The sequence below is a fragment of the Petromyzon marinus genome, unplaced genomic scaffold (assembly GCF_048934315.1).
Source record: "Petromyzon marinus isolate PM22_M1 ecotype Great Lakes invasive population unplaced genomic scaffold, UKy_Petmar_22M1.pri1.0 PM_G_Scaffold_17, whole genome shotgun sequence".
NCBI classification, from domain to species: domain Eukaryota; kingdom Metazoa; phylum Chordata; class Hyperoartia; order Petromyzontiformes; family Petromyzontidae; genus Petromyzon; species Petromyzon marinus.
Window position 1 is genome coordinate 326,530 of NW_027422728.1, and position 24,691 is coordinate 351,220.

At 49.7% G+C, this 24,691-nt stretch overlaps 2 protein-coding genes across 2 annotated transcripts; both read left to right on the top strand.

Moving 5' to 3' along the window:
* Positions 1 to 555: 555 nt before the first annotated feature.
* On the top strand, positions 556 to 4,317 carry LOC142911125 (uncharacterized). The gene is made up of 2 exons (XM_076060199.1): positions 556 to 694; positions 1,469 to 4,317. Exons 1-2 carry the CDS (start codon positions 627 to 629, stop codon positions 2,634 to 2,636), a joined length of 1,236 nt encoding a protein of 411 aa, XP_075916314.1. The 5' UTR covers positions 556 to 626; the 3' UTR covers positions 2,637 to 4,317.
* A 2,987-nt stretch (positions 4,318 to 7,304) lies between these two features.
* LOC142911126 (uncharacterized) lies at positions 7,305 to 17,215 on the top strand. The gene is made up of 2 exons (XM_076060200.1): positions 7,305 to 8,596; positions 16,060 to 17,215. The coding sequence occupies exons 1-2, from the start codon at positions 7,526 to 7,528 to the stop codon at positions 16,192 to 16,194; spliced, it is 1,206 nt and encodes a 401-aa protein (XP_075916315.1). The 5' UTR covers positions 7,305 to 7,525; the 3' UTR covers positions 16,195 to 17,215.
* Positions 17,216 to 24,691: the final 7,476 nt, after the last annotated feature.

Sequence of the window (24,691 nt, forward strand, 5' to 3'; positions counted from 1 at the left end):
TTGTTGTTGTTGTTTACCAAGGTAGAGCCTCGCTCTCTCGTAGGGATGTCAGTTGAGTAGCAGCGAGCATGGGAATCGATGTCCAGGTTGGAACTTTACAACGCGGGGCCTAGCCATGCGGGGCCATGCCTCCTGCCCTCGCCTGATTGCGTTCACTTTAATTATCTCGCTTAAGTTTAATTTGTCTTCACCCGGCTCGCCACTTTGTAACTTTGTTTTATTGTAAATATTCACGCAGTTTTTATTTTTTTCACCAGGCCAAGCCCGCTTGAGCTGCTATACCGCTCTTGTTATCAGAAGCGACCTGCCCACAACAACACAAGGTGAAGCTTTGTCAACGTGTGTGAATGTTTTGACTTAAAACTTTGGTGACTGCAGGAATTAATATTCTTGGTTCTTTCCGTAAAGTCACGTAGATAGAAAGTAATATAAAAATGACAATGAAAATAAATGAAAAATAAATTGTAAATAAAGCAAAACAACTCACGTTTTGATCGCAACACAAGTGGTCTTTATTTAATGTAATTGCATTATCTGTTATTGTTATTTTCTATCTACGTAACTTTACCGAAATCAACAAGAATACGTGTGTCAATGTCTATCGGTCAAAGATACTCAGCGGAGAGATGCGCAAACTCCAAATATACAGCAGGCGTCAGGGTCGGGATCGAACCCACGACTTCCTGTATACCAGGTGAGGTAGTTAACATCTCACCACGGAGAGAGACACGCAAACTCCAGTTAGCCTCGGCTGTGTTCGTTAATCCTCGATTAATTACTTGGTGGAGTGAGGAAGCATTCATGCCAAGCAGATGAAGGTGGCCAGGCGTGATTCTAGACACGCCACCGCCTGTTTACCCAGTGACAGTGTACAGTTTGTGTTTGCAGTAACGTCTATTAACTTTGTTGAACACGGAGGTTATATTATAACAATAGTTTAGTTTTGTTTTCCTCTGGAACTCTTTATATGAATGGAAACAGGAAGTTAACACAGCACACACATTCAGCTGAAGTCGGAACTGTTCATCCCCCGCATTCAAGGACATCTGAGCCTGGATTCACACCTCTAAGTTGCGATTGAACGTTGATTTATGCATTTCTGCCTAACACAAATAGTATTGTTTTCAACACCCTTTGCTATGTCAGCTGAATTTAGCTCTCATAAATATTCCTTTTGTAGCCAGACAGCCGAAATTGTGTGCTCGGAGTTTTGGGTTAACATTCATTTTGAAGATACGAGGGCTTCCAGGCATGTTTATAACCAGTTTCCCTCTCATTGTGTGCCATCACAGCCCTGTGATGAATTTGGGAAACGTTTTTACTACATCATGAATATATGAATATAGACGTGTAAGTCACATGTGACTATATATGCATTCCTCTGTGCCTCGATACTGACGTGTAGATTGTGTGTATGTTAATTTTTTTCTGTCTGCAGCTGACGCTTCTTCTGACGCTTCCTCCGCAGAATTGGTCTGATGGAGCAAATGCAGTCAGCACAGCTCGGTATGACAAGTCAACAATGCGACCAGCGTGCATACAGCACGGATCGGACTGGAAATTTGACACAGCACCAGAGAACTCGCACAGGAGAGAAACCCTTCAAGTGCACTGTGTGTGGGAAGGCATTTTCACAGTCATCAAATCTGCAAACACACCAGAGAACACACACGGGAGAGAAACCGTTCAAGTGCAGTGTGTGTGGGATGGCATTTGCACAGTCCCCACATCTTAAAGAACACCAGAGAACACACACGGGAGTGAAACCCTTCAGGTGCACGATGTGCGGGAAGGCGTTTGCACATTCATCAAGTCTGCAAAGACACCAGAGAACACACACGGGAGAGAAACCCTTCAAGTGCACTGTGTGTGGGAAGGCATTTTCACAGTCAACTGTTCTTAAAAAACACCAGAGAACACACACAGGAGAGAAACCATTCAAGTGCACTGTGTGTGGGAAGGCATTTTCACAGTCAACTGTTCTTAAAAAATACCAGAGAACACACACAGGAGAGAAACCCTTCAGGTGCATTTTGTGCGGGATGATGTTTGCACGGTCATCAAATCTTCAAGTACACGAGAGAACACACACGGGAGAGAAACCCTTCAGGTGCACTGTGTGTGGGAAGGCGTTTGCACATTCATCAAGTCTGCAAAGACACCAGAGTACACACACGGGAGAGAAACCCTTCAAGTGCACTGTGTGTGGGAAGGCATTTTCACATTCAACTGTTCTTAAAAAACACCAGAGAACACACACAGGAGAGAAACCCTTCAGGTGCATTTTGTGCGGGATGTTTGCACGGTCACCACATCTTCAAGTACACGAGAGAACACACACGGGAGAGAAACCCTTCAAGTGCACTCTGTGCGGGAAGGCGTTTTCACAGTCACTACATCTTAAAGTACACCAGAGAACACACACGGGAGAGAAACCCTTCAAGTGCAGTGTGTGTGGGAAGGCGTTTGCACAGTCATCTCCTCTTGTAACACACCAGAGAATACACACAGGAGAGAAACCCTTCAGGTGCACTCTGCAGGAAGGCGTTTGCACATTCATAAAATCTTCAAGTACACCAGAGAACACAGAAGCATCAGAAGATCTGCAAGGAGTGGAGTCTGAAATCAGCTTGTGAAAGTCAAAGTGCTACAATAAGCCCATCCCTCATGAAACACGAACCGGAAGAAAATCCCAGCTTGGACACTTTTAAAGGTATCAAGGTGAAATATGAAGAGGTGATGGTGAAGAGGGAAGAGGTGATGGTGAAATGTGAAGATGATTCAACTCCAAAATCGGACCTTCACATTGATGGAGGCAACGTGAAGCCAGAGGTGAATTCTGACTGAGGCAGAGCGAGGCAACTCCCAGCAATTCATGGAAGTGGAGGTGTGGGTGGACTTGCTCCTAGACAATACAAAGTCAAATGGAGACCCGGTAGATGTGTAAGCTTGAGACGGTCGCTACAATAGATGCACCTTTGTCACAGGCCTTTAATGAAAAGAATGTGAAGTTGAACACTCAATTCCTAGGTTCAACCTGCAGAGTAAGAGCGAGCGGCCAGTCTTTGTGGGCCCGTGGGTTGGGGAGATCTCTGACCAGGAGCGAGAGCCAAGAAGCCCCCAAGCATTCACTATGTTATAATAATTGCATTCATTCGGTGCTTGCTTAATCGCCTCGGCAACTCGGAGTTTCGGATCTCGTCTGAAACACTCGAAGAGCATCCCCAAGTAGCAGCTGCCCCTGTGTGGCACAGGGTAGTGGCCCTGCACCGGCCTGCATTTATTATTTTTTCCGCCTGAGGACGACCGCTTGTGTTACGATCGAAACGTCGTGATCTATTATTTTTTCTACCTACGTGACTTTACTGAAAGAACCAAAGATTATGTGAACAAGAGGCTGTCAGTAGGGGGCGATGATTGATGTTTCATCTCAGTTTTGTAATTTGTCGCTAATGTTTAGAATTAGCCAGCATGAATGGCCTACTCGTTTTGAATGACACTACAATAGTATGTTTTACATCCACTGTTAAGCAGACGCTGCATATTTTTTTAAAATAGTTTCTTAATCAGATGTTATCTGATGCAGTATATTTCACTGCAGTAATTACATTTTGTTAAAATTCCTGTCAATAATTTAGAATGAACACTTGTCTGATATTGTGTGTACATGCATCACTTTATTTTTTATAAGGGTCAAACATTGAATAAGTGATGTTAGGACAAAGTGTGTGTGTGTGTTTGGAAGTAACCTGTATAGATAACTCAGGTGAGACCCGTTGTTCTTGTGATACAGGTCAAAGGCTATTTTTGTGTTTCAGGAAGCATCTGGAGCAACTCATTGTCTTTGACATAGAAAGCACACTCGGATCATTCATCAGTTACAAGGCATACCACCTTAAAGTTACACGTAGAGGAGATACATTCTTTACAACACGAATTATAATTTTGTCTTACGTGTTGACGTAGATTTTGTCGAGCTCGGACTAGAAGTGCTCCTTGCTGATTAACATCTGGATGTTCACAACCATGGCTTGAAGCAAGCCCCACTGCTGTTGAGACATTGTCCACCAAAACCGGTCCACAGTTGGCTTGCACTGAAGCAATGCTGCAGTAATTATGGACTCGCACGAAGGCCGTGGGATTTATATTTTGTGTTCAACATTCCTTTGTTTCGTGGAGAGACCGATTAAATTAAAGACGTCTTGTCTGCTGATCTTGTTCATATCTGTGTACATCGATATCCCACATTGCCTGCACGTACACACCACACGCAATTAAATCAATAAAAATAAGAATGACTTCCGGGCATTGCAAAGATCGAGGAATCTCTTTCAATGGAGCGAGTTCAGTGTGTTCGATTCAACATCTCTCTGTCCGTCTGTGTCATCTGTTTGCCTCTGTGTTTCTTTCTGCCTGTGTCTCTCTGTCGTTTCTGTGTTCCTCTTGTCTGTGTCTGTCCGCCTCTCTTGTCTGTGTGTGTGTCTCTCTATCAGCGTCTATCCAACCGTATTCACGACTGTCAGTAGCAACACGCGCCCGGTCAACTTCCACGGCCCGCGACTCAAACTTGTTTATCTGTAACTTTCGCACCGTACGTAGCCAACCGTGTTAATCCATGGGTCTCTGTGTGTGTATAACTTCTTTCGCACCATACCTAGCCAACCGTGTTAATATATGGGTCTCTGTGTGTGTATAACTTATTTCGCACCATACCTAGCCAACCATGATAATCTATGGGTATGTGTGAGTCTCTGTGTGTGTATCTGGAACTTATTTCGCACCGTACGTAACCGAACCTGCCCAGGAAGAGCGGCTGGTATCTGTGGAGCTGTGGGCTGGGTAAATCTGTGAGCAGGAGCGAGAGACAATTAAGCTCCCAAGCATTCACTACGTTATAAACAACACATTTGCACTCATAAGTCGCTTGCCTAATTGCCTCACCAACTCGGTGTTTCGTATCGAACCTCATCTCAAACAATGGAAGGGGGCCCCCTAGTGGCAGCTGCCCCTGTGTGGCACAAGGTGGCCCTGCACCAGCCTGCACGAGACATGAGTCTGTCGGTAGGGGGCGATCATTGACGCGTCATCTCCCTGTGGAGTTTCTGGATAGTGTTACTGGAATTGCCACAATTTTGACCGTGACACCAACATGCAATGTGCGTTGTGAGTGACACAGTGGCTTGTTTGACATCCGCTGTTAAGCACACTGCACAGAGGATGTACTTTCTACGGCAGCTGAAGAAATTCAACCTGCCAAAGACAATGCTGGTGCAATTCTATACAGCGATCATTGAATCCATCCTCACATCCTCCATAACCGTCTGGTACGCTGCTGCCACTGCCAAGAACAAGAGCAGACTGCAGCGTATCATCCACACTGCTGAGAAGATAATTGCCTGCAATCTACCAACCCTCGACGACCTGCACACGACAAGGACCATGAGGCGAGCGAGGAAGATTTGTGGCCGATTCCTCCCACCCTGGACACTCTGTTTCAGCTACTCCCCTCCGGCAGAAGGCTTCGGTCCATCAGGACCAAAACCTCACGCCATAAAAACAGTTTCTTCCCATCTGCTGCTGGCCTGTTAAACAAGGCCAAGGGCTAACACTGATATTAACATTTTATCTACATAATGACACCTTGCCGATATTAACTATGTTAACCTATTTGTATTTTTTATTTTTAAATTATATCTTAAAGCTATTTTATATTCGATATTTATTCAATTGCATATACTTCAGCCCCTTGTGTGTTAGTTAGACTTTTAACCCTTATAGTAAGACTTGTTTAAAACTTATTGAAGATTTTAGATTCCTATATGTTGAATGTATGCACCATCCTGCCAAAGTAAATTCCGTGTCGGTGTGAACTTTCATGGCGAATAAAACCCTTTCTGATTCTGATTCTATCAGTAGTCTATGGGTCTCTATCAGTAGTCTATGGGTCTCTGTGTAGTGACTCTATGGGTCTCTATCAGTACTCTATGGGTCTCTATCAGTACTCTATGGGTCTCTATCAGTAGTCTATGGATCTCTATCAGTACTCTATGGGTTTCTATCAGTAGTCTATGGGTCTCTGTGCGGTGACTCTATGGGTCTCTATCAGTAGTCTATGGGTCTCTATGAGTAGTCTATGGGTCTCTATGAGTACTCTAAGGGTCTCTATGAGTAGTCTATGGGTCTCTATGAGCAGTCTATGGGTCTCTATCAATGTTCCGTTTGGAATTGATAAAAGCTACCATACTGCCTCTACTTGACTACTGTGACATCGTGTATAAATCAGCCCCAAGTACTGTACTGAAGAAGCTTGATTCCATCTATCACTCGGCCTTAAGATTTGCATTGAATTGCCCATATAGGACTCACCACTGTGATCTCTACATTGGGTCAAACTTAACATCTCTTAATGTTCGACGGCTTGTGCACCAGATCTTATTTATTCACGATGTACTTACAAAAAATTCCGCAGACTACCTACTGGATCTCCTCTGTTTCAAAGAACAAATTTGACCTCAGGTCTTCGCTCATTTACCAGCTTCACATTCCCTATTGCCGTACAAAAACTGGAGGAAGAGCTTTTGCTATTGATGCCCCCAGGGTCTGGAATGCTATTGCCAATAAACTGCAACTTAAATCACTACCTATGAGATCTTCACTCAAAACTGCTCTAGAGGAGTTGTACAACTCTAGCTGCCACTGCTATTCAGTGGCCTAAATTATGGCCCTAGATTTTGGTGTTATAATTTATTTATGTAGTTTATTGTTAAAAATTCGGTCACAGTCCCTATGATCACTGTTACATTGCATTTATGGCTTTTATTTTGGTGATTTCGAAAAGTTTTTTTGTTTTGGCCATGTTTTTGTTTATTGTAGTACGGAGTTAGACTGATGGCCTTAATCTTAGTTGTCTTGTGGTTGTTGTTGTTGTTTGACTTGCATCCCACTGAGATTTTTGCACACAGCGTTGGTGTACGGTGCTATTGCTGCTTGAATATTTTGATATTTTTTTCCTGTATTTTCTGTTTGCACAGTCACAAAATCACTTTAAGATGTTTTCTTGTTCATGTTTTTTGTTTGTTGCGGTTGCACCCGATTCAAGAGCCGAATGGCTCACAGGGCTATACCAAATAAATGAACTATGAACTCTTTCTCAGAACTGATTTTGCATTGTACGTCCACCCACGTGGCCCCGCCCCCTCGCGTGCGGATCGTGAATCGAGGTCAAAATCGACCGACGGCTTGCAATCGAAGTCGATTCGAACGTGGAGGAATCGATTTCCCTCGATACCGAATAGATCCACGGATCGATCCTACGCCATCACCGAGAACCAAATCTGAATGGAGGGAGAAGCCAAACAGCTCCCAGCGAGGCGCGAAGTCGCCACCTCCTCTGCCTCCTCTACCTCCTCTACCTCCACCTCGTCCCCCTCCTCCACCTCCTCAGTTGCCTCGCGACATCAACGACCCCGCAGCAGCGGAATCAGCAACAACGACGTCAACGCCCGCCACTGAGGCCTACACCGCCATGCAGCCTGCGGCCTCTGCCCATGCCGCGTCGCATTCTGCGGGTGGGATACAGGCGAGGGTCGGCTGCTGCGGCGGCGAGGAGGAGGAGGAGGATGAAGCGATGCAGCTGCTGACCATCGTAACCTCCGATCTAATCTCCGGCTACGTGGCTCACCTGACAGAACAGGCGGAGCAGCGGCGGCAGCTCCACAAGCAGCAGCACCAGCAGCCTGTGCAGCAGGGACAGCACCAGCAGCCTGTGCAGCAGGGACTGCAGCAGCAGCACCAGCAGCCTGTGCAGCAGGGACTGCACCAGCACCACCAGCAGCAGCTTCAGCAGTTGCAGGAGCAGCTCCTGAAGGTGCAGCGACAACTCCAGCTGGCGCAGCAGCAACAGCAGCAGCGGGCGGAGAATCTCCGGCAGCAGCAGCTCCAGCATGTGCAGGAGGTGCAGGAGCAGCTTGAGCAGGTGCAGCAGCAACAGAAGCTCGTGCGGCGGCTCCAGCAGGAGCGGCAGCAGCGCCAGGGGGTGCAGGAGCAGCAGCTCCAGGAGGTGCAGGAGCAGTATCGGCTCCAGGACTTACAGCTAATGCATCGGTTCAAGCAGCTGCAGCTGACGCAGCACGAGCAGTTTGAGCAGCTGCGGCAGTTCAAGAACTGGCAGGAACTGTGGCGGCAGGTGCAGCAACTGCGGCGGCAGGCGCAGGAGGTGCAGTCGGAGCTCCAGGCTTCCCAGCGGCTCGTCCGGCAGCGTGTGGAGCAGCTGCAGGAGGTGCTCGACACCCAAGGGGACATCTTGCTCGCTCAGCTTGAAGCCTCCATCCCGGACTTGGCGAGCCGCACGGAGGAGCTGGCGAGGGAGGCGGAGCCGCTCCGGCTGGTCGTGACCATGGCCTGGAAGGTTCTCGCCGGCGGGCCCATGAACTGGGAAGGCGTCCTGTCCATGGTGGTGTTTTGCGCGCTGCTCGTGAAGAGCTTGAGGGCCTCCGGTCGTCTGGGCGACTTGGAGAAGTCGTGGCCCTTGACAGACGCGGTGGCCGCTGTGCTGTTGATCACACGCAAGCCGTGGCTCATGGAGCAGGGAGGCTGGGTGAGGGGTTACACACCGCCAACACCAACACCACTACCGTCGCCACCACTAACACCGCCAACACCACTACCGTTGCCACCACCAATACCACTACCGTTGCCACCACTAACACCGCCAACACCTCTACCGTCGCCACCACCAACACCACTACCGTCGCCACCAATAACACCACTACCGTCACCACCGCAAACACCACTACCGTCGCCACCACTAACACCACCAACACCACTACCGTCGCCACCACTAACACCACTACCGTCGCCACCACTAACACCACTACCATCGCCATCACTAACCACTAACACCACTACCGTCACCACCGCCACCACCAACACCACTACCGTTGCCACCACTAACACCACTACCGTCACCACCGCCAACACCACTACCGTCGCCATTGCCACCACCAACACCACTACCGTCGCCACCACTAACACCACCAACACCACTACCGTCGCCACCGCCACCACCAACACCACTACCGTCGCCACCACTAACACCACTAACGTCGCCACCACCACCAACACCGCCAACACCACCACCGCCAACACCACCACCGCCAACACCACCACCAATAACATGTTTGAGAAATAGGGAGCCATCCCTTGACTGCACCCGGGCATCAATCAGCCTCCCATTGTATCTGTACCAGATGAAAAGGCTTCACAAACTACGTGGTCAAAATAGATGTTAAATAATGTGGGAGCCAGAGGACATTCCTGTCGCACCCCAAGGTGTACAGGGAATGGCTGCGACTCCCGGCCACGTAGTTTTACCCAGGCCTGCTCACCATCATGAAGGTCGTTCATGATCGTGAGCAGCAGGTCAGGGACTCCGAAAGCACGAAGAACAACCCAGATCCCAGGCCTACTGATGGTATCATAGGCCTTGACCAGGTAAATAAAGCAGAGATGTGTAGGTCTTGTTGGAATTCCCTACACCTCTGCTGTAGCAGACGGACAGATCACATGGCATCTGTGCAGGACCGCTCTTTCCTGAAACCGCATTGGGGCTCCGTAAGCCTCTCCTCAGCATGCCTGGCAAGGCGATGTTAAATAATCCTTGCCAGGACCTTTACCAGCACACTAAGGAGTGAGATGCCCCTGTAGTTGTTACAGTCTGTGCGGTCCCCCTTTTTAAAGAGGGGGACCGCCAGGGCATCCTTCCAATCCTGCGGAACCCGTCCAGTGGTCCAGACTGTTGTTATGATGTCATGTAGGGCAGTTTCAAGTTTTCAAGTTTCATTCATTAGGTGTAGCCCTGTGAGCCATGCGGCTCTTGAGTCGGGTGCAACCGCAACAAAGTATGAACAGAGAAACATCTTAAAGCGACAACGACGCGCAACAGAAACATCCTGGATAAACCAGCAAATCTTACAGAAAAAAACACCGTATTACAACGCTGTGTGCAAAAATCCCAGTGTGATGCAAGACAAACAATAACAACCAGAAGACAAGTTAGATTCAAGTTATCAGGCCAACTCCGCACTTCCGCAAGAAACATGGCTTAACCATCTGTTTTAGAAATCACCAAAATAAAGCTATAAAATACATAGTGGTCAGCACACCATACGATTGAACCCGAGTTCAACTCCCAGCCACGGCTAACATCACAGTGAGGAGCTATATCTGAACTAGTCCCTGGCTTCCACCATATAAACTAAATTAAAAATATATATTTCACCAGGTAAGGCCCAGAGCTATATAGCTCTTTTTTATAAACGATCTGGCTATCACAAATGATAGCTCAACGAAGTGGCTCATCATGGGGAAATTTATAGCAGCCAAATACTCTATAAACGCACGTTGATTCTAAATGTGGAGAGGGAAAAACCGGAGGCCCCGGAGAAAAATCCATGCGACCACGATGAGAGAGAAATTCAAACTCCAAATATACACGTGTAAGGGTCGGGATCTAACCCACGACCTCCTATATACCAGGCGAGGTAGTTAACATCTCGCCACCTCGAAGTATGGTCATACAACCATCGTGACCAAAATGGCACAGACGCATCCATCTGTCTAGCAGTGGATTGACAAATGTCCTCGATTTTATTATTTGAAAACTGCTGAACTGTACTGTCTGCTACACTTCACACAGCATTCAGTTGCCTTGGAGGTGGGTGGGCGGCTGCACAGCATGGCATCTCAATGCCTGTGTTATCCACCAACACTGCTTGCTTGTTAATGGATTATACATGCATCAGCGCCATTAAACGTCGTCAACAAAGGACAGCTGGGCAAAAAATTCAGTTAAAGATTTTTTTTTAATCAAGGTGTTTCTTTCTTCATATGCACTGCTTATCACGGTTGCTGATGCAGCACGCCAGTAAAGATTTATGCGGCACTTTGTCAATCCGCCGCTGGATGAAGGATTCCCCAACAGTATTGGTCATGGGAATTGTTGGACCATGCTTTCCCACCAGCCCTTTCGTGAAAATACTGCTGAATAATGGTCTGATTACACCATGTTGGGTCATTTAGGTTGTTTGACCATACTTCACCATGCTGATCAGTGTGGGTTGTGAAGTAGTGTGGACCTAGGACCGGTTCAGATATTATTCGCCGCTGAGAGTCATCCAAATTGCGTGTAATTCCAGGTGTTCGCTTGTTTATCAAGGACAACCTCAATGAGTATCATGACTCTTTCAGGAGGCCCCTGCCATACTTCAGCCATAGGGGTCTTCCACGAGTGCTGTCTATTACAATCTGCGGGTCATTTTTTTTTATTTGGCAAATCGGGACCGTGACAGCAGCACACAATGGCGTGATCTTGCGACAGACGTTGCGAGGTCTTTAACATCCGACTGTCAAGTGGAAGGCGCGTATGTTTACGGTTAATGCAACGGCAGCCGTGAGCAGGGTGAGTGCCGGATTTGAACGGTGAATTTCTGCAACAAGCGGCGAACGTGGTAAAGCTGGCATGCGCCACCAAAATGATTCAGCCGCGGGGATAAATGGCCACTGCTTTTGTTGATGGTTTGGAGGGGGGGGTAGCTATCCCCGTTGAGAAACTGAATAAGTAAATAATTGTCCTCTGTCATTTGAGCTACCTCTGTCGTCTACTCCGTGTCCAATGCTAATAGGCGTCTCTCTCTTACTCCGGATCATCAAAGCAATGCTGCGGTTGCCACCTAGCGGTTGAATCCCCGTACTGCCATTTCTAATAACATGACGTAAACCAACTACGTAGATGCATATATAAATAAATAAAGGATCGCCATTCAAATTTATAAAAGACAATAACCTATCACAGCAGCAACATGAGCGCGGGACGGGCAACGAACGGTTTCAGCAACGCCAAAAGACGTGTACTGTGTGGACAAAACTTTTCAACAAACGCCACCCTCGCTCAGCATTTCGCTTGGGAGATCATCTCTGCCCGCTGCCTTTCCTGGTCTTAGGCTCTGGATCGCCTTAAGTACTTCCTCAACAGATGGTACCTCAGCCAGCCACTCACAGGGGGTGACTTCTTCGACACCTTTGAGGCACCGCAGCCTCAGCAGGGTCATCTCCACTTTGTGCCACGATGTTTTCCAGGCTGAGGGATTTCCCCTCCTCCAGGACCTCACAGAAATGCTCAGCAAATCTGCAAACCCGTTCCTGGGGGTCGGAGATTGGATCACCGTTCTTTCCCCTAATCATAGTAATAAGTGTGGTGCTGCAGGTTACTTCTTTATGGAATTAAAGAGCGATTTGTGATCATGGGCCATTGAGGCAGACTCCATCTCCTTAGCAACCCGCGACAACCGACCGTCCTTACAGCGCCTCACGGCTCTCCGAACCTCCGAGCGAAGGCTGCGGTAAGCCTCATTCTCTGACGTGGGATGCTGCAGACGATGAGAGTCAGCCTGTCGCTTTTTTTTCAGCCAGCCTGAACACCTACTTTGTGAGCCAGGGTCTATGGGGATAGGTCTGGACCGCGTACCCAAAGCAGCCAATTGCAGCTGCATGAGCCACAGTCCTCGCCCATTTCCCCTCGACATCAGGAGGAGCGGGGGATGAACCAGCCCGAAGGTTCTGGAAAGGGGCGTGGCCAGTGGTGGAGCTTGGAAAGGGGCGTGGCCAGAGGTGGAGCTTGGCCACGCCCGGCATATATAAGGGAGACCGAAACCAGAGGTTCGGGGCTGTTAGCGGGTCTTGGGTCCTGGCTGCGTCTCTGCTCGTCGTGATCCCTTCGTCTCCGACCACGTGGCTGTTCTGCAACACCCTCTCCGTTGCCGCCGCCGCTACGCTAGTCGGACAGCTGGCGCAGCGTATGCCGGAGATGGGCTGTGTGTTAGGATCGTCTATGTGCAGCTGTGTTACGAAGTGTATCGCCCCGTGTGCTCTTAATAAATAAGAAGCCTTCTACTCGACGTGTCTCGGAAGTCGCTCAGTGCACACGCTTTGTCTTTGAGAACTGGTCGGCCTACACCAGATACAGCAGTAGAAGCAGTCTTCTCTATGGCCTAGACTCCTACCCAGTGTCTCACTCCCCAGTGTCTCACTACCCAGTGTCTCACCACCCAGTGTCTCACTAGCAGTGTCTCACTACCCAGTGTCTCACCACCCAGTGTCTCACTAGCAGTGTCTCACTCCCCAGTGTCTTACTACCCAGTGTCTCACTACCCAGTGTCTCACTACCCAGTGTCTCACTAGCAGTGTCTCACTACCCAGTGTCTCACTAACAGTGTCTCACTACCCAGTGTCTCACTACCCAGTGTCTCACTAGCAGTGTCTCACTACCCAGTGTCTCACTACCCAGTACCTCACTAGCCAGTGTCTCACTTCCCAGTGTCTCACTACCCAGTGTCTCACTACCCAGTGTCTCACTAGCAGTGTCTCACTATCAGTGTCTCACTACCCAGTGTCTCACTACCCAGTGTCTCACTAGCAGTGTCTCACTACCCAGTGTCTCACTACCCAGTGTCTCACTAGCCATTGTCTCACTACCCAGTGTCTCACTACCTAGTGTCTCTCTACCCAGTGTCTCACTAGCCAGTGTCTCACTACCCAGTGTCTCACTGCCCAGTGTCTAATTAGCAGTGTCTCACTACCCAGTGTCTCACTACCCAGTGTCTCACTACCCAGTGTCTAATTAGCAGTGTCTCACTACCCAGTGTCTCACTACCCAGTGTCTCACTACCCAGTGTCTAATTAGCAGTGTCTCACTACCCAGTGTATCACTAGCAGTGTCTCACTACCCAGTGTTTCACTACCCAGTGTCTCACTACCCAGTGTCTCTGTACCAGTGACTCACTACCCAGTGTCTCACTAGCAGTGTCTCACTACCCAGTGTTTCACTACCCAGTGTCTCACTAGCAGTGTCTCACTATCAGTGTCTCACTACCCAGTGTCTCACTACCCAGTGTCTCACTGGCAGTGTCTCACTACCCAGTGTTTCACTACCCAGTCTCACTAGCAGTGTCTCACTATCAGTGTCTCACTACCCAGTGTCTCACTACCCAGTGTCTCACTAGCAGTGTCTCACTACCCAGTGTCTCACTACCCAGTGTCTCACTAGCAGTGTCTCACTACCCAGTGTCTCACTACCCAGTGTCTCACTAGCAGTGTCTCACTATCAGTGTCTCACTACCCAGTGTCTCACTACCCAGTGTCTCACTAGCAGTGTCTCACTACCCAGTGTCTCACTACCCAGTGTCTCACTAGCCATTGTCTCACTACCCAGTGTCTCACTACCCAGTGTCTCTCTACCCAGTGTCTCACTAACCAGTGTCTCACTACCCAGTGTCTCACTGCCCAGTGTCTAATTAGCAGTGTCTCACTACCCAGTGTCTCACTACCCAGTGTATCACTAGCAGTGTCTCACTACCCAGTGTTTCACTACCCAGTGTCTCACTACCCAGTGTCTCTGTACCAGTGACTCACTACCCAGTGTCTCACTAGCAGTGTCTCACTACCCAGTGTTTCACTACCCAGTGTCTCACTAGCAGTGTCTCACTATCAGTGTCTCACTACCCAGTGTCTCACTACCCAGTGTCTCACTGGCAGTGTCTCACTACCCAGTGTTTCACTACCCAGTCTCACTAGCAGTGTCTCACTATCAGTGTCTCACTACCCAGTGTCTCACTACCCAGTGTCTCACTAGCAGTGTCTCACTACCCAGTGTCTCACTACCCAGTGTCTCACTAGCAGTGTCTCACTACCCAGTGTCTCACTACCCAGTGTCTCACTAGCCATTGTCTCACTACCCAGTGTCTCACTACCCAGTGTCTCTCTACCCAGTGTCTCACTAACCAGTGTCTCACTACCCAGTGTCTCACTGCCCAGTGTCTAATTAGCAGTGTCTCACTACCCAGTGTCTCACTACCCAGTGTCTCACTAGCAGTGTCTCACTACCCAGTGTTTCACTACCCAGTGTCTCACTAGCAGTGTCTCACTATCAGTGTCTCACTACCCAGTGTCTCACTATCCAGTGTCTCACTGGCAGTGTCTCACTACCCAGTGTTTCACTACCCAGTCTCACTAGCAGTGTCTCACTATCAGTGTCTCACTACCCAGTGTCTCACTACCCAGTGTCTCACTAGCAGTGTCTCACTACCCAGTGTCTCACTACCCAGTGTCTCACTAGCAGTGTCTCACTACCCAGTGTCTCACTACCCAGTGTCTCACTAGCCATTGTCTCACTACCCAGTGTCTCACTACCCAGTGTCTCTCTACCCAGTGTCTCACTAACCAGTGTCTCACTACCCAGTGTCTCACTGCCCAGTGTCTAATTAGCAGTGTCTCACTACCCAGTGTCTCACTACCCAGTTTCTCACTACCCAGTGTCTAATTAGCAGTGTCTCACTACCCAGTGTCTCACTACCCAGTGTCTAATTAGCAGTGTCTCACTACCCAGTGTCTCACTAGCAGTGTCTCACTACCCAGTGTCTCACTACCCAGTGTCTCACTAGCAGCGTCTCACTACCCAGTGTTTCACTACCCAGTGTCTCACTACCCAGTGTCTCTGTACCAGTGACTCACTACCCAGTGTCTCACTAGCAGTCTCACTACCCAGTGTTTCACTACCCAGTGTCTCACTAACCAGTGTCTCTGTATCAGTGTCTCACTACCCAATGTTTCACTACCCAGTGTCTCACTACCCAGTGTCTCTGTATCAGTGTCTCACTACCCAGTGTCTCACTACCCAGTGTCTCTGTATCAGTGTTTCACTACCCATTGTCTCACTACCCAGTGTCTCACTACCCAGTGTCTCACTAACCAGTGTCTCACTACCCAGTGTCTCACTACGCAGTGTCTCACTACCCAGTGTCTCACTACCCAGTGTCTCTCTACCAGTGACTCACCACCAAGTATCAGATCAGAGAACAACGCCAAAAGGCGACCAGCACAAGGACAATGCCATGCGTACCAGCAGAGCATTTACAGCTCGGGGCTGAGTAGCAGCAGCAGCAGCTGTGTGATGACGATGATGATGATGGGGCTCTCTTTTCGTTCTGTTTCTCTGCTGCCACACAGGAGGGCTTCCTGGGAGCGTTCGGGCCGGGGACGCCCACCTATGAGAGGAGCCGCAGACGCCGAGCTCCGACGGGCAGCGACAGTGGAGACGAGAAGAGAGAGACAGAGAGAGAGACAGAGGCTTTTGACTTTTAAACAACTTTCATTGCCGCGTTAAAAACGTGCCAACTACAAACTTAAATGTTCATGTTTTAAAAAAGAAATTCCACAAAAATAATTGTCGTGGGATGCATTTTATTGAGTGCGTATACACAATTTGACTTTAAGTCTTGCCGCAGAAAACTGGTTACACACAAACAGAACGTACAGCCAAGAAATTGTGATGACGTGTTGTTTTAAATTGCCTGAATTTCTGTTAAAACACTTTTTTAAGTCACAACGTCAGACAGTTGTCTTTGATCGTTCACAATGAACGTTTGTGTGTTTAGCGTTACCGACGTAAAGTGCGTGCAAGTAAGTCGTGACTTTTAACCGTAATCTTAACTTCTAATGGAACATAAATCTGAGTAGTAGTATCATGGCACTGAGCTATGTGAAAATATAGCTGGGTACGCTCAGTTACATAACAAAAAAGTCATTTTCATGTTCCGTTGAAATACGTTCACTCAGTGTACTAAGCAACCAAAAACGACATCATAATGAACAGAGGATTAACCTTTAGTTATGGAATGCACCGTCGGATCCTAAAGATTGTTGAACTATGAGAGCACAACGACGCCTATCTTATAATCCTGTGGGGAGTATACAACATGCACACACACCAAAGTGGTCTGAGCATTCGTGGAAAATGTGCGGTACAACACATCGTTCAATTCCTGTCAAGCCTAACGCATTGCTTACGAGTATCCTATTAGAAGTGTAACAGTCGGCATTGGTCACAGGTTCATAACGTATATATATGTATCGTGTACAAAATCCTCTTCGAAGACGTCTGGCCAACGTGAAAGAGTCAAAATTACCCCGCCCGACTCAAAGGGGCTCTCCAGAGCCCCCTCTCGTGGAGCCCCATCTGTCAGCAGTGGCACAGGTAAGAATTGCAGGGCTACGCCTCTTACCTGTTACACAATGTCTGGCAATAGTGGCGGTGAGCATTGACCGAGATTGAGTGATTGATGTGAAACTATCTGCAGTAAATGATATGTTGCGTCTCTTAAAACGTTTGTGCTTTTTTTTTCTAGCTGCGCTCCGAGAACAATTTTCCCGGATGATTGTTGCGTTTGTTCAAATGCATGTTTTTTATCTTCATTAGACCTTTGCCAGTACCAAAATGTAATAATAATAGTAAGGGTTTTTCCCCTTTTTTTGGCAACAAAACTGAAACCTTTTTACAAGGATTCATGTTACTGCATTAACCACAATACCTGCAGTCAAAATGCAAACAAAACACATACTATGATAATATATGATGCATTGTCCCTTAGAAAGAAAGCCGTCCCTTGGTGTGGACCAATCAGTTTCAAGGACAATGCCACAAATATCATAGTGTGTTTTTTGTTTGCAATTTGCAGGTATTGTGGTTAATGCAGTAGCATGAATCCTTGTAAAAAGGTTTCAGTTTTGTTCCCCAAAAAAAGGGTAAAAGCCCTACTATTATTACATGTTTTATATACACATATGTAGCGACTCCAACTGAGTCGCAGACGTTGTCTAGGGAGCAACACCACTTCACCGACTCAACATAACACAAGCCACGCTTGGGTGTTGAACGCCCATCTAGCTACGCTACGGCAGCACCGGACACGGCTCGTTATCCCGGCCCGGACCCTGAGCTGGGTCCCAGACCGCATGGCTAGAGGCTTCTCCCCCCGACGTGGATCTTCATCGCTGGCAACACGAAAAACCCCGGGGCCCTCGTAGGGCCCCCGTCACATCGGCCCGGGCCGGGGCTGCCTCCGCCCCTCGCCCCGCCCACCTTCCGGATCTCTCCGCCTCTTTCCCGAAGGCTCCCCGAGAGCTCCTCTACGCCACGTGACCGCCCGGCAGCCCCCCTCCAACGTCGTCCGGCCGCGTGCTGGCGGGTCAACCGGCGTGTCGTGCCCCAACGCGAGCCCGGCTGGCCCGCGCCGCACGCCGCTCGCGGTGCCTCCGCGCTGACCGGCGCTCAGCCAGGCCCCCCGCTAGGCCCGGCGGCGCCACGCCCGGTGAGCGGGCCGCACGTGATGCCAACGCATCGTCCGCCGTGGCTTCGTAAGCCCGGCACCACGCGGTGACAGTCGCAGTCACTACACACGCGTTTTCATCTTCTTTGGTTCTTTCGGTAAAGTCACCACGTAGAATGAGAATAAAGTAATAAATTAATAAAATAAAATAACACGATCAAATTCTCACGACGTTTCAACACAAGTGGCCTGTTCTCGAGACAGTCTCGTCCCTTCACCTGATGAACACACACTACACCGATAACTCTTTAGAATTGCCGCTTGTTGTCGTCTTTCAGCACGGTTGGGCAACGTGCGGTGGTGGTGTGACAGAAAGAGTTCAACGTACACACACATACACACATACACACACATACACACACACATACACACATACACACACATATACATACATACACACACATACAAAGACAAAGATCCCCCATATAGCCTGTACCAGACTGTAGGGGCAAGTGCTGTTAGCGAGCACCTATGAAGGCCGAACGGTACACGAGGGGGTGGGTGGCCAGCACCATGCCCGACCGCCTTTGTCTCCCTAGTGGCGATGTTTACACACCGCACCAGGTACTCATTTGAGGCTGAGTCGACCTAGGGGAGGCCCGGGACCGGTCCAGATAATCGTCACTGGTGTTGGCCGTGAGCGGGAATCGAACCCGGGTCGCCATGTTCATAGCGCAGCGCGCTAACCGCTACACTATCGCTCCCCACACACACACATACACACATACATACACACATACATACACACACATACATACACACATACATACACACATACACACACACATACATACACACACATACATACACGTACATATACATACACACATACACATACATACACACATGCACACATACACACACACATACACACATACACACACATACACACATACACACACACATACATACACACATACACACACATACATACACAACAACAACAACCGCCATTCGCCACTAAGTGGCGGTGACGTCACCACGACGCTTGTGCCAGGCTATGTGCACCCTGAGGCCACGTGAAGTGTCAAACGCCCGCTGGCAGGAGGTCACGGGGCAGACCCAGGTTCCACGGGTCGACTGACTGAGATGACTGGCTGATGCACCACCTGTGCCCCCTACTGTGCCAACCTGCTGTGCTTTAGCCACCCGGCGCTCCGCTCGTTGTTCTGAGCGTCGCTCCTCCGTCCTCCGTTGTTGTTGGAGGGCGACTGCTTCCAACTGCCCAGTAGCATCCTTCACGAGCCTCCTCCACAGAGGCCGATCTTGACACCGCTGGTACCAGTCATCGGCAAGTCCACTCAGCTCCACATCCTCCTGTACCACATCACTCCATCTCTTCTCTAGCCCGTGCCGCGCCCGCTTAGCCCCCTCAATCCGGCCAAACAAAAGCTGTTTCGGCATGCGGTGGCTGGGCATGCGGGCTACATGACCCAGCCATCGCAGCCTTGCCTGCTGGAGGAGCTCACCGATGGGACCCTGCCCAGATCTTTCAAGAATTTGTGAGCTCCTCACACAATCCAGTCTGGTTAAACCCAGGATGGATCGTAGGCAGGCCAGCCTAAATGTTTCTAACCGGGGAAGATGTTCCATTAGGGGGGTCCACGTTTCGCAAGCGTAGAGAAGGGAGGGAATGACCGTGGCCGAGAAGACCTGAAGCTTAGTGCGGAGCGACAGACCAGGTAGCTTCCACACAGCGTTACGCAACCGATGAAAAGATATTGCCGCTCGACTGATTCGGAGTGAGACCTCTGCTGTTAAACTGGAGCCAGTCATAAGCACACTGCCCAGGTATGGGAAACTCTCCACTCTCTCCACAACTGCCCCATCACCGATTGGGAGTTGTGGGGGTGGAGTGTCCGATGGTACAAAATACCCAGGCAGGTGCTTAGTTTTGGTGGGGCTGATGGTAAGGCCCCACCTCTTAGTGGCACGCTCCAGTCTCAGCAGCAGCGTCTCCAACTCCTCCTCTGACTGATCAGCTATTACCAAATCATCAGCATACATAACGTGGTTAAGCAATAGGGAGCCATCCCTTGACCGCACCCGGTCATCGATTAGCCTCTCATTATATCTGTACCATATGGAGATTCCCCCGGTACAGCTATTGAAGGCTTCACGAACTACGTGGTCAAAATAGATGTTAAATAATGTGGGAGCCAGAGGACATCCCTGTCGCACCCCACGGTGTACAGGGAATGGCTCTGACTCCCGGCCATGTAGTTTTACCCGGGCCCGCTCACCATCATGAAGGTCCTTAATGATCGTGAGCAGAGGGTCAGGTACTCCAAAAGCACGAAGAACGACCCAGAGCCCAGGCCTACTGATGGTATCATAGGCCTTGACCAGGTCAATAAAGCAGAGATGTAGGTCTTGTTGGAATTCCCTACACCTCTGCTGTAGCAGACGGACAGAAAATATGGCATCTGTGCAGGACCGCCCTTTCCTGAAACCGCATTGGGGCTCCGAAAGCCTCTCCTCAGCGTGCCTGGCAAGGCGATGCTGAATAATCCTTGCCAGGACCTTTCCCGGCACACTGAGGAGTGAGATGCCCCTGTAGTTGTTACAGTCTATGCGGTCCCCCTTCTTAAAGAGGGGGACCACCAGGGCATCCTTCCAATCCTGCGGAACCCGTCCAGCGGCCCAGACCGTTGTTATGATGTCATATAGGGCAGTCTGTGCACAAACGCCACCCTCCCTCAGCATTTCGCTTGGGAGATCATCTCTGCCCGCTGCCTTTCCTGGTCTCAGACTCCGGATCGCCTTCAGTACTTCCTCAACAGATGGCACATCAGCCAGCCACTCACAGGGGGTGACTTCTTCCAATATTTGAGGCACCACAGCCTCAGCAGGGTCATCCTCACTTTGTGCCACGATCTTTTCCTGGCTGAGGGATTTTCCCTCCCCCATGACCTCACAGAAATGCTCAGCAAATCTGCAAACCTGTTCCTGGGGGTCGGAGATTGGATCACCGTTTTTTCCCCTAATGATGGTAATAGGTGTGGCGCTGCAGGTTACTTTTTTGATGGAGTTAAATAGAGATTTGTGATCGCAGGCCACTGAGGCAGACTCCATCTCCGCAGCAACCCGCGACCACCACCCATCCTTGCAGCGCCTCACGGCTCTCCGAACCTCCGAGCGAAGGCTGCGGTAAGCCTCCTCATTCTCTGACGTGGGATTCTGTAGCCGATGACAGTGGGCCTGTCGCTTTTTCTCAACCATCCTGAACACCTCCTGTCAGCCAGGGTCTCTGGGGAGGTCTGGACCGCGTACCCAAAGCAGCCATTGCAGCTGCATGAGTCACAGTCCTAAACCTCGCCCATTTACCCTCGACATCAGGAGGAGTCGGGGACGATGCCAATCCCAGCCGCAAGCGATGATGAAATTCTCGCTTGCAACTTTCATCAGATAACTGAGACCAGGCCACTTTAGGTTGGAATGGGGTCCTGGGTGTACACCCACCACCGGAGTGGAAGAATGGCAGGCGCATCTTACAGATGACTAGTCGATGGTCAGAGGGCAGATCAGCTCCACGGTAGGTCCTGGTGTCAAGGACATAGGCTCGCATCCGCTGGTCCGTCACTATGTAGTCCAGCAGATGTTCTTGCTTGGACCCGGCATGCATCCATGATGTTGTGTGGATGCGCCGATGCCGGAACAGCGTGTTGGTAATTACAAGCCCATGGGCTGCACAAAAATCTAGCAGCCTCTTACCGTTGTTATTGAGCTGATCTGGCCCATGCCCTCCAATCACTCCAGACCAGGTGCCAGTATCATGACCAACTCGGGCATTAAAGCCACCCAACATGATGACTCTATCCGGAGGGGCCACTTTAGCCAGCACCTGTGACAGGAGGTCATAGAAGGCATCTGACTCATCGGCTTTGCCTGCATCCCTCCACGGATGTTCATCTTCGGTGGGGGCATAAGTAACCACGACCACCATTCCTCGCCTCCGGTTGATGGAAAGGTGAGCCCAAAGTAGCCTGGGGCTTACAGCTTCCCACACCTCACCGCCACGCTCCCACGCCCCCTTCATTCTTTTGTTCAAAAGAAGAGCCACACCGTGTTGTTTGGCAGTCTGCTGCCCCGAGTAGAGGACTGTCCACCCCTCATGGTGGCAGGAGCCAGAGCCGGTCCACCGGACCTCCTGAATGCCGCATAGATCCAGGCGGTACCGGTCCAGCTCCCGACAGAGGAGTGGCAGCCTCTCCTCCGCAGTGAGCGTTCGAACATTCCACGTGGCCACCCGTAGTGGCTTTTCGTTGTTTCTGGAGGAGCCCCGAGGGTGGATATTCAATCTCCTGGCTCCGCCAATTGGGGTTTGGCCAGGAGACGTCATAGACGCCTGGCTCCCGGGGGCCTCCGGCACAAGCTTATTAGTTACATATTTCAGTTTACCTCGTGGTTTCGTGGTAATTAATTGAAGGTGGAGGGGTTACCAGCCCCTCGCACCCGTCCAGAGCCCCCGTTTAGCCCCTGTGGTGGACACATATGCCATGAGGGGAGGAGCCAATCAAAATTGGATCTCCCCCCACAGCACTGTCCACGACAGAGTTGCTCGTCCGGCACCGCGAGGAGGTAGGGGGTTGTTTTGCCGGACACATACACACACACATACACACACACATACCAACATACACACACATACACACACATACATACACACATACACACACACATACACACACACATACACACACATACACACACATACACACATACACATACACACACATACACACACACAGACACACACACACATACAACAACAACAACCGCCATTCGCCACTAAGTGGCGGTGACGTCACCACGACGCTTGTGCCAGGCTATGTGCACCCTGAGGCCACATGAAGTGTCGAACGCCCGCTGGCAGGAGGTCACGGGGCAGACCCAGGTGCCACGGGTCGACTGACTGAGATGGCTGGCTGATGAGCGTGAAGTCGCGATTGAGTAATGGGGGCTAACGAATGAGTAATTAGTAATACACGTTGCTTTAAGAGATGGTTGAAGTTACAATGTTCTAATACGTGTTTAATGTAAATTACTTTTTGAATGTCATTAATTTTGTTGTATTATTTAATGACTAATTAAAATAGCTCAGAGGTTACTTCATTTCCACTCGTCCTATCAATTCCCCCAGACCCGCTGCCCTTCTAAGGGCCGGGACCGAGCGGGCTAGTGGTGAGACCCTGGGAGCCCCCGGGTCCCGACGTCCTTGTAAGGGCCGGGACCGAGCGAGACAGTGGTCGAGACCCGTACCTTGACTGGGTCGGGTTAGTGTAGCCTCCCCTAGGTCACGGTTAGCCGGAGGCGAGAGAGCCCGTGGTCCCAGTGATAGGCCACGCTTGTCCGGGGGCCGTACCACCCCCAGGTAGCGGGTTAAGGGGCCGTCACCCCTTTGTGTTAGGGACCGCTACTATTGCTGTTACCGTTGTCGTTAAATCAACGTGTTGCCTCTACACGCCGTCTCCAATCTCCCTGCACCCACTACATGTGCAGCATTTGTTTCACGTCTCGTGCGGTCACTGTGGTAAGAAACTTGCTTGGCTTTGATTCCCAGACAATTCGTAATGGTAAAGAAATGTAATAATAATAGAATACGACGTTTCGATTGCAACACAAGCGACCATCATAAGGTACAAATGAATGAGAACAAACATAGTAAACTTGGAAATATAATGCAATATAACACAGAGTCGGCCAACAAAACAATCAACGCCCCACCTGGTTGATTACGTTCTTCCAACGATTGATAAATTTGAGAGAGACAAAACATAGACACGGGGACACACAAGCAGAGAGAGAGACAACACAGAAACACACAGAGAGAGACACACAACATAGACACACAGACAGACACACAGAGAGAGACAACACAGAGACACACAGAGTAACACACAGCATAGACACACAGACACACAAGCAGAGAGACTCACACAGAGACAAACAGAGAGAGACACACACAACATAGACACACAGACAGACACACAAGCAGAGAGAAACTCACAAAGAGACACACAGGGAGTGACACAACATAGACAGACAGACACACAGAGAGAGACTCACACAGAGACAAACAGAGAGAGACACACAACATAGACACAGAGACAGACACACAAGCAGAGAGAGACTCACACAGAGACACACAACATAGACACACAGACAGACACACAGGCAGAGAGAGACAACACAGAGACAAACAGAGAGAGACACACAGAGACACACAGAGCGACACACACAACATAGACACACAGACAGACACACAAGCAGAGAGAGACTCACACAGAGACACAGAGAGTGACACACAACATAGACACAGAGACAGACACACAAGCAGAGAGAGAGACTCACACAGAGACAAACAGAGAGTGACACACAACATAGACAGACAGACACACACAGAGAGAGACTCACACAGAGACAGAGAGAGACAATTTAATAGCTCTTAAAACCCCTCCCACCGCTCCTGC

Excerpts from the sequence above, each read along its gene's own strand:
- LOC142911125 (XM_076060199.1), top strand. The coding sequence starts at position 627 with ATGCGCAAACTCCAAATATACAGCAGGCGTCAGGGTCGGGATCGAACC. Across the intron at positions 695-1,468 it reads CACGACTTCCTGTATACCAG|AATTGGTCTGATGGAGCAAA; the intron begins GTGAGGTAGTTA and ends CTTCCTCCGCAG.
- LOC142911126 (XM_076060200.1), top strand. The coding sequence starts at position 7,526 with ATGCAGCCTGCGGCCTCTGCCCATGCCGCGTCGCATTCTGCGGGTGGG. Across the intron at positions 8,597-16,059 it reads TCATGGAGCAGGGAGGCTGG|GAGGGCTTCCTGGGAGCGTT; the intron begins GTGAGGGGTTAC and ends GCTGCCACACAG.